Source organism: Rhineura floridana, chromosome 3, assembly GCF_030035675.1.
Source record: "Rhineura floridana isolate rRhiFlo1 chromosome 3, rRhiFlo1.hap2, whole genome shotgun sequence".
In the NCBI taxonomy this organism is placed as follows: domain Eukaryota; kingdom Metazoa; phylum Chordata; class Lepidosauria; order Squamata; family Rhineuridae; genus Rhineura; species Rhineura floridana.
The window spans coordinates 218785253-218794317 of NC_084482.1; the positions used below are offsets into that span (position 1 = coordinate 218785253).

The following is a 9065-nucleotide window of genomic DNA, read 5'->3' on the forward strand; positions in this document are numbered from 1 at the left end:
AGCTGATGACACCCAGAGGGGTCAGCTGATTGACAGGCAGGTGTGGCTTGGTGGAAATGGACCCATGGACCAAAGTGGACCCCGTTGGGGGGCCAAGATTGACCTTGAGCTAGAGGTTCCTCAGCCCTGATATAAGCCAATTTCCATAAACAGAAAGACTTCCAAGGCTTGATTGGACTCTGCAAGTGTTCAGAGAATGTGTGCTTTTGAGTTATACAGAGCTCTTCCTCTGACAGGAGGTCAAATGCAAAGGAGAAGGTGTTTCTTCTAAGTGAGGGCATGGTATCAGCGCTTTGGTCTGTGGTGCTGTCTCTGATTCTTGGGACTTGCATCCCTTCCCTCAGGGAGAAGCTGGAATTGATCTCAGGAAGCACCAAGCTGGGAATCTTAAGGGTATCTCCTTGTCTGCTGTAAGGAAGACTTGTAAGCTTTCAGACCAAGAGTGGCCTCTTCACGCAGTTCTCAACCTATGAACGGAAGTTGCTCAAGAGCAAGTAGATCCTTTGGGCCTGAATGGACGTGGAAGGCCCTGCCGGGACAGCAGCAAAAAACGGCCTGGATGCCACCCAGGCTGGCATCAGCAGGGAATTCTGGGAAGGGAAAATGGAGATGGTCCTGCATGAAGACAACAGCAGCTCGGAGGAGCCATGCAGGCGCTTTAGGCAGTTCTGCTACTGGGAGGCCGACGGACCCCGAGAAGTCTGCAGCCGACTCCACGACCTTTGCTGCCGGTGGCTGGACCCAGAGAACCACACGAAGGCTCGGATCCTGGACCTGGTGATCCTGGAGCAGTTCCTGGCCATCCTGCCCCCGGAGATGGAGAGCTGGGTCAGGGAGTGTGGTCCGGAGACCAGTTCTCAGGCGGTGGCCCTGGCGGAAGGCTTCCTCCTGGGCAAGGTGGAGTGCAAGAAGGAGGAAGTGGAGCTGGTGGGTGTGTTTTCATCCTCGGGTGCCTGAGGAGCCGAGTATGTGTGGAACGATCATCCTAAAACTCCCCGGCCATTTTTGTCCCATCCTTTGCCTGCCCCGTTCCTTCCCTTCCCTAGTGCCTCTTCTCCTTCCCTGCCTCGGATCCTCATTGCTCTTGTTTCAGGTGGAGGGGTGGCCAGCAGTGGCCGGCAGCTTCCCCGAGACAGAGAATCCCACGCTGGATCCCTCGCAGAGACCGCTGTTCAGGTGGATCGTCCTGGAGGGCGACGGAGGAGCTGTCTCGCTGGGTGAGGATTAGCAGCTGCCTATTCCAACTTGATCCCAGCCTCTTGAATGTGCTGCCTGCTGTTTGTTTTCCCCCTGAGCTTGTGATTCTTCTCTCCCCCACCCTCTGTGGGCCAAATGTGACAGGTGGGCATGGCTTGCCCCCTGTCAGTCATCTGACAACGCCCTGCACAGACAATCAGCTGATTGTCGGGGCTTGCAAAAGTGCTGTGCGCTGGGCTTTGGAGGTACCATCAATCAGCTGATCGGCGGCATCTCCTAATCCTCTTTGACTCAGCTGCATCTTTACCTGCCCCATACCTGTTTTCATGCATGATGTCAGTTGCAGCACACGTGAGGATGACTTGCCCAAAACAGACTCATGGGCTAAATGGGGAGTTCTGGCTGGCCATAGTAATAACGATTCCTCTTTCAACAAGCCTTTTTTAACTTGAGGCCTATCCCAGTCTGCGTCTGTGTTGGAATTGCTTTTTAATATGTTTTTAAACCTCCTTTTTTAAAATCTTAGACTATGTTTTGAAAGCTTTTTTTAAGAAACGTTTTAAAGGTGTTTCGTTTTAAAGTTTGCTTTTATGATGTTTTAAAGTTTTTAGGGCTTTTGTTTGCCACCCTGGGCTCTTGCCAGGAGGAAGGGCGGGATATAAATCAAATAACAACAACAAAATTTCTTTGATGCCTACTACTGAAAATAATTTCGAGGTGACTTACGGTGTAAAAGTGTTATAAAATTCATACACTTTTAAGACCATCGGTCCAAGTCCAATGCAGCACTTTGAAAAGAGCCAGTGTGGGGAGATAATTTCCCCCCCTCACCGCACACTGAATTATTACATTTGCCTGGACATGAATTTGTTTTATTGCATTGCTTTGTTTCCTGTCCAGTGCTCATTTCCGGGAGCATAATTTCCCCTGTTCCGGCTTCCTCATATTCCAATGAAGCCTCACTCCAAATCCCCGAGGTGACTGATGTTCTGTTGCTTTCTCTCAGGAGAAGGAGGGGGACAGTCTGTGTTTGAGTTTGTAGGGAAATGGGGTTCCACCACTTATAGGGGAATATTTATTTATTTATTTATTTTATTTAATTTATATACCGCCCTAAGCCCGAAGGCTCTCTGGGCGATGTACAAAAAGATAAAAACAAGCACAATATATAAATACAATAAATAATAATAATAATAAAACAAACAATAACGAACCAAACAACATCCAAAATACGGAAATGCTGTTTAAAATACACTTTAAAATGCCTGGGAGTATAAAAAGGTTTTCACCTGGCGCCGAAAAGATAGCAGCGTCGCCGCCAGGCGCACCTCATCAGGGAGACAGTTCCACAGTTCGGGGGCCACTACTGAAAAGGCCCTGGTTCTAGTCATCACCCTCCGAGCCTCTCGATGGGATGGTACTCGGAGGAGGGCCTTAGATGTTGAGCGTAGTGTACGGGTAGGTTCATATTGGGAGAGGCGTTCCACCAGGTATTGCGGTCCCATGCCGTGTAGGGCTTTATAGGTCAAAACCAGCACTTTGAATCTAGCCCGGAAACAAATAGGAAGCCAGTGCAGACAGGCCAGAACAGGTGTTATATGAGCATCTTATGCGTCAACAATCTGGCCGCTGCATTCTGGACTAGCTGTAGTTTCCGAACAGTCTTCAAGGGCAGCCCCACGTAGAGCGCGTTGCAGTAGTCCAATCTAGAAGTTACCAGAGCATGAACAACTGAAGTGAGGTCGTCACTGTCCAGATAGGGACGTAGCTGGGCTACCAATCGAAGATGGTAAAAAGCATGATTCCCTCGGCTTTGCTGTGTATGAACAAAAGTGTAGACTTTCATGCCTCTTTCATTTTTGTATTCCAGGGTCTATGTTAGAACCACAGAAATGAATGAAACTAAATTAGTCACATCCGTTAACTTTGATTGATCTTCTCTCAGAGGGGCTGGCATTGGATACAGCTCTGTGGAACTCCCTGCCACAATAACTCATGAGCTCCTCAACGGGACCCTTTTCTGCAGCCCCCATTTCCTTAACAATGCCTCGCAATCCTCCTTCAGATTGGCACTACCGCTGGAAAGAGAATGAACTATTAGCTAATGTGTTTATTGCTTATTAAAGGGGTTTTTATGCACATAAAAGGAATACTGATATTTACATTTACATCTCAAATGTGTTCAACCATTTTCCCTCACTGCACACTGAAATATTAAAACGTGACCGTTCCTAAAACCTCAAGAGATGCTGTCACCGGCACCAGCCTCTAAGAGGCTTTTACCTCAGGCCGAATGTCTTAAACCTCTAACCCCTAGCCAAATTCTTTCACTACCCGGTCCATCTACTGGGGACAAAATGCCTCTGACCCTATAGTTTCTCTGCTTGTACCTCTGGCTGCTTGGACAGTTTAGCTAATTTTAAAAGTCTGCTTGTGCGACTGTCTTCTGGTCAGACCTTTACACAGGACAGCCTTGTAGCCTCACACGACCCTTCCTGTAGGTCTTCACCAGCAAAGTATATTCAGGCCTCCACTGCACATTTCCCCCCTCAAGTTTCTTGATCTTTGCCTCACACTTCCCTCATGAACAGACTTCCCTAACCAATAATATTTCTCCCAACTGGCAGTTAACTGCCATTTTTCACTGATTAGAACCTCCAGCCAACAAGAGGCTGTTGTTTCTCAGGCCAGTTGGGATGAATTTACTTGATGTAGGCCAGGCCTATAAATACTCAAAGCTATCCTCTCTCTCTCCCATTTCAGAGCCTGTCACCGAGCAGCTACTTCTAAACAGGCCTGCAACATAGTAAAAGGACAAGGGCCTCAAACTTTGACAGTTACACTCTTGACATCAAGGTCACAAACCCCTTTTTCAAAGTACAAAACATAAACATATGCACAGTATTTTTCACGGGGTTAGGTGAGAGTTTGAAGGGAAGACTTAACAAAGTTGAATTCCTGCATTGAGCAGAGGGTTGGACTTGATGGCCTTATAGGCCCCTTCCAACTCTACTGTAATTCTATGATGGATTTGGGAGCGATCTTTGGGGTTTTTTATGCTTTGACTAGTGAATCTGACTATTTATTATTACACCTCCAAATTACTGCTGTTTTTCAATTTAAAGGGTTTTTATTTTATGTACTATCTCTTTGCAACGGTGGCTTAAAAAGGTGGTTCAGAAATGTGTCACTCATCTCAAAACATAAGATGAGCAGAATGAATTCAGATAGAACAATATGTCACGCTCATTAAATTCAGATAGAAAATCAGACCCAGCAAGAGAAACAGGACAGAAGAAACAGTTTAGCAAAGTGAAAGGTGTTCTCCTGGGAGTAGAAACAGAATAAGAAGGGAACCATTTTAATCACCCTAAATACAATAATGCCAACAGCATTTCTTTTTTGTCCTACTACCACCAAAGATTGGTCAAATGTTAGAATGACCAAGTGATCTTATAAACCAGATACTTCCAGATGGTGCTGAACTATAGCTCCCATCTTTTCTAGCCATTGGCCATGCTTTGGCTGATGGGAGTTGTAGTACTGAAATATCTGGAGGGCCACAGGTCCCCCACACTTATTAGAAAGAAACAAAAAGATCAGAAAGCCATCTATGAGGTATGCTGGCCCTACGCCATTTTGGGCATTGATACTTGAGAACTAGCATCTTGAATGGGTCCAGGTAGCTAACAGGCTCAGGTGTCCTCCCACTTCCTTTGTCTTCCTCCCAGGTGGTGAAAGGCACCTGGTGCTATCCTCTAAGTCTCACCTATTCCATTATTGACAGAGCATGTAGTTGGGTGTGTTTCCTGACAGGAAGACTGATTTCTCTCTTTATTTCTGCAGATGATGGGAGGGAGAATGAGGAAGAAGGTGAACAGCAGAGGAGAGAAACTGAAATGAAACAGACATGGGGGAATAGATCCATTGCTCCTGAAGGGACTTGCTTCCGTGAAATCCCAATGCTACAAGAATGTCACCCAGGAAACAAAAGGAATCAGATTTCTCTATATGGAAGGATTGTAACTGGTAAATCAAGCAAACGTCAAAGGATTCACACTGGAGAGAAGCCATATCAATGCTCAGAGTGTGGAAAGAGCTTCAGGTGGAGTTCAGAGCTTTGCTCACACGAGAGAATTCACACAGGGGAAAAACCCTATACATGCTCTGAATGCGGCAAGAGCTTTAGTGAGAATAAAAACCTCAGAGTGCATTACAAAATCCACACAGGGGACAGGCCTCATAAATGCTCTGAGTGTGGAAAGAGTTTCAGTCGCAGCACAAACCTTAGAAGACATAAAAGAATCCACACAGGGGAGAGACCATATCAATGCTCAGAGTGTGGGAAGAACTTCAAGTACAATTCAGAGCTTTGCTCTCATCAAAGAATTCATAGTGGAAATGCCTTATAATGCAACCAGTCACAGTACAACCCTTACAAGCCATCAGAGTTTACATGGGGAAAAAGAAACAAAGACTTATTCAGAATTTGGAAAGAGGTTCAGGACAGATAAAAGCCTGAGGTTACATTGAACAATCCATACGCAGGACAATCTGTTCAACTGCTCAGGTAGGGAAAAAGCTTCCTAAGAACAGAGGAACAGCTCTGAAGCTGGATCAGGGCAAAGGCATGTCGAGTCCAACGTCCTATTCTCATAATACTAGAACTCGTGGACATTCAAAGAAGCTGAATGTTGGAAGATTCAGAACAGACAAAAGGAAGTACTTCTTTACTCAGCGCATAGTTAAACTATGGAATTTGCTCCCACAAGATGCTTGAATGGCCACCAGCTTGGATGGCTTTAAAAGAAGATTAGACAAATTCATGGAGGACAGGGCTATCAATGGCTACTAGCTGTGATGGCTGTGCTGTGCCACCCTAGTCAGAGGCAGCATGCTTCTGAAAAACAGTTGCCGGAAGCCTCAGGAGGGGAGAGTGTTCTTGCACTCGGGTCCTGCTTGCGGGCTTCCCCCAGGCACCTGGTAGGCCACTGTGAGAACAGGATGCTGGACTCGATGGGCCACTGGCCTGATTCAGCAGGCTCTTCTTATGTTCTTATGTTCTTAACCAACCATATGCCTATAGGAAGCCTGTAAGCAGGATCTAAGTGCAACTATCCTGACTAGTGAGTTCCAGCAACTGGCATTTTACTTCTATCGTGCCGACTCTTAACTCACATTTCCCTTAAACTAAAAAGCTTAAAATGTTGTAACCATTACACAAAGGGAAGTTGCTCCAGCCCCTTCATCATTTTCGTTGCGCTTTTCCACCTGCCCTAATGTTTCTGAGGTGAGGCGACTAGAATTTATTTCAAATGCAGTTGCACCATAGAGTTGTATAACAGCGGTATGATAATCGGTTTTCTTTTCAATCCCCTAACCATCCCTAACATGGAATTTGCCTTTTTTTACACACACTGGGTTGAAATTTCATTGAGCCGTCCTTTCAGACTCCTAAGGTCTCATTCTGGATTAGTTGCTACCAGTTCAAACCCTGTTAGTGTATATGTAAAATTGAGATTTTTTTTGGCATCACTTCTCACTTGTTTATATTGAATTGCATTTGCTGTTTTTGTGCCCATTCACCAAGTTCGGAGAAATTATTTTGGAGCTCCTCACTAAAAACACTTTTTGTTTTAACCACCTTGAACAATTTTGTATCTTGTACAATTTTGTCCTGTCCCACTAACTCTCATAGGTTAGTGAGATAGGACATACCCTTGCAGAAGCCATGCTGGTTCTGCTTTAGCAAGGCTTGTTCTTTATCAGGAGTGAGGAACCTTTAGCCTTCCAGATGTTGCTGGACTACAGCTCCTATCAGCTTCAGCCATTACAACCAATGGTCAGGGATGATGGGTGAGTAGTCCAGCAACATCTGGAGTGACACAGGTTCAACAGCTCTGTTCTACTCTGTGTCTGACTTTAATGCTTTCCATCAATTTCCACAGAACAGACGTTAAGCTAACTGACCTATAATTTCCCAGATCCTTCATCTGCAAATCTCTTTTTATAAATTGGTTTTACATTGGCCACTTTTCAGTCAAGCATGGAAGCTGATCTTAGGGACAAAAGTTCAGTAGGTTTGGTAACTGTTCTTACACAACATCAAATAATGCATACAGAACAGGAAGGAAATGCCGAGGTTGTGGAAAGAGCTTTATCCAGAGCAGGCATTTTTGCTTGTATCCAGAATATTGCCAGATTTTGGGGTGGTGGTGGTGGAGGAAAGCTTTTCATTACTTTTTGCATCTATAGATTCCCCCCCCCGATACATAGACCTGTAGTTATATGAAAAAAATTAAAGTTTAAAAAAAGGTTATTTTGAAATCACTTAACTTTGCTTACTGGGTTTGCTGAGAAGATTGCTGGGTTTCCTTCCTAAAAAATAAATAAATCACAAATTTGGTGCCCAATTTCCTGGCTCCTCCCCCTGTTTTTGTGCATGTGTTTTGTTTTGGTTTTGATGAGTTAGAGGAAGGGAGAGAGAAGTGACCAGAGGGGGTGGTGCCCATGGCACTTCCTCAAAAATCCAAGGGTCCTTCAGGGTTAAAAATGGTTGGCGACCCCTGAATTAACCTGAGCCTTGAAAAGTACATAGAGGTGAAAAAGGAAATGGGAAAGACTGTCACTCTTCCAACTTCCTCCTTTACATCCTTGCACTTTTTAAGGGAGAAAAAGGTAACCACCCTCACCACCAAATGACAAAGGGGGCTCAGAAGGGCACTCATGTGCCCTGCATTGGTAAACCCTGTTTTTACCACAGTAAAAACAAGTGCCTTGTGTTCTGTGCTATTCCAGATGTTGCATTGCTGCCCTCAAAGAGGCAGGAAATGCAAATGGATAAAGAGGCCCAGTCACTTACAGCTGAAAAAGCAGCTACAAGTGACAGCTCGCTAGGATTTTTATTTATTTATTGAACAGAATGTATATACTACTTGAAGGTAAAGGTGTCCCCGCACTTGTAGTGCGAGTCGTTTCCAACTCTTAGGGTGATGTCTTGTGACGTTTACTAGGTAGACCGTATATATGGGGTGGGATTGCCGGTTCCTTCCCTGGCCTTTCTTTACCCCCCAGCGTATGCCAGGCACTCATTTTACCGACCACGGATGGATGGAAGACTGAGTGGACTTCGACCCCTTTTACCAGAGATTCGACTTCCTCTTTCCGTTGGAATCGAACTCCGGCCGTGAGCAGAGCTTTGGCCGCGTTACCACCGCTTACCACTCTGAACAAAAGACCTCCAAAAGATAATCTAAAAGAGTCATTAAAAATACTGATTAAAGCAAACATTTAAAACAAGTTGCATGCAGATTTTAAAATATAAAATCAGTAATTTAAAAAATGACTATACTTCCTAAAATCATGAATTTTTGAGCAAGCCTGGGTAGGTTTGCTTAAACAAATAATTTTTTCAGCAAGCACCTAAAACAACGCAGTGAAGGCTCCTGCTGAATATCAATTGGCTGGGAGTTCCAAAGTGTAGGTGCTGCCACACTGAAGGACATGATGATGATTGATATGGACTTTCAGATCTGCTAGAGCTTCAATCATATATGCACTTCTGGGAGTAGATTCTATTAATCTCAGTAGGGGTTCCTTCTGCGTGGACGTGCATAGGATTATGCTGTAAATGTTGTGACCTCAAGAGATTCTGGTTATTCCTGAATCAATGCTATTCTCCTTTTTTATAAGCACCTTGGTTTGACTAGAGTGTATTTGAAATGAAACTGGTTTCCATCACCTGCCTCTCATTGTTGAAGCAATTCTTTGCTGTCTTAGTTAAAAGGATTAACAGAATGGTTTAGATTTGGCACAGTGCAGATTGCTGGGGGAATCCATGGAAGAGGATCCATGTGGAAAATAAAACT

The 9065-nt window shown here is 44.7% G+C and overlaps 1 protein-coding gene across 2 annotated transcripts; it reads left to right on the forward strand.

The window, feature by feature from the left end:
• Positions 1 to 268: 268 nt before the first annotated feature.
• Positions 269 to 8540, forward strand: LOC133381670 (zinc finger protein 397-like). 2 transcript variants are annotated; one of them, XM_061621041.1, is made up of 3 exons: positions 269 to 897; positions 1094 to 1217; positions 5044 to 8540. In XM_061621041.1, exons 1-3 carry the CDS (start codon positions 514 to 516, stop codon positions 5607 to 5609), a joined length of 1074 nt encoding a protein of 357 aa, XP_061477025.1. In that variant the 5' UTR covers positions 269 to 513; the 3' UTR covers positions 5610 to 8540. The 2 variants fall into 2 exon arrangements, with proteins under 2 accessions (XP_061477025.1, XP_061477024.1); XM_061621040.1 differs by having other exon boundaries at positions 270 to 927; positions 5044 to 8539.
• The last annotated feature ends 525 nt before the right edge of the window (positions 8541 to 9065 follow it).

What these genes read in the sequence shown, in the direction of transcription:
- LOC133381670 (XM_061621040.1), top strand. Translation starts at nt 514, where the DNA reads ATGGACGTGGAAGGCCCTGCCGGGACAGCAGCAAAAAACGGCCTGGAT. An exon ending in AGAAGGAGGAAGTGGAGCTG is followed by an intron (nt 928 to 1,093) that starts GTGGGTGTGTTT and finishes CTCTTGTTTCAG; the next exon opens with GTGGAGGGGTGGCCAGCAGT. An exon ending in CGGAGGAGCTGTCTCGCTGG is followed by an intron (nt 1,218 to 5,043) that starts GTGAGGATTAGC and finishes TTATTTCTGCAG; the next exon opens with ATGATGGGAGGGAGAATGAG.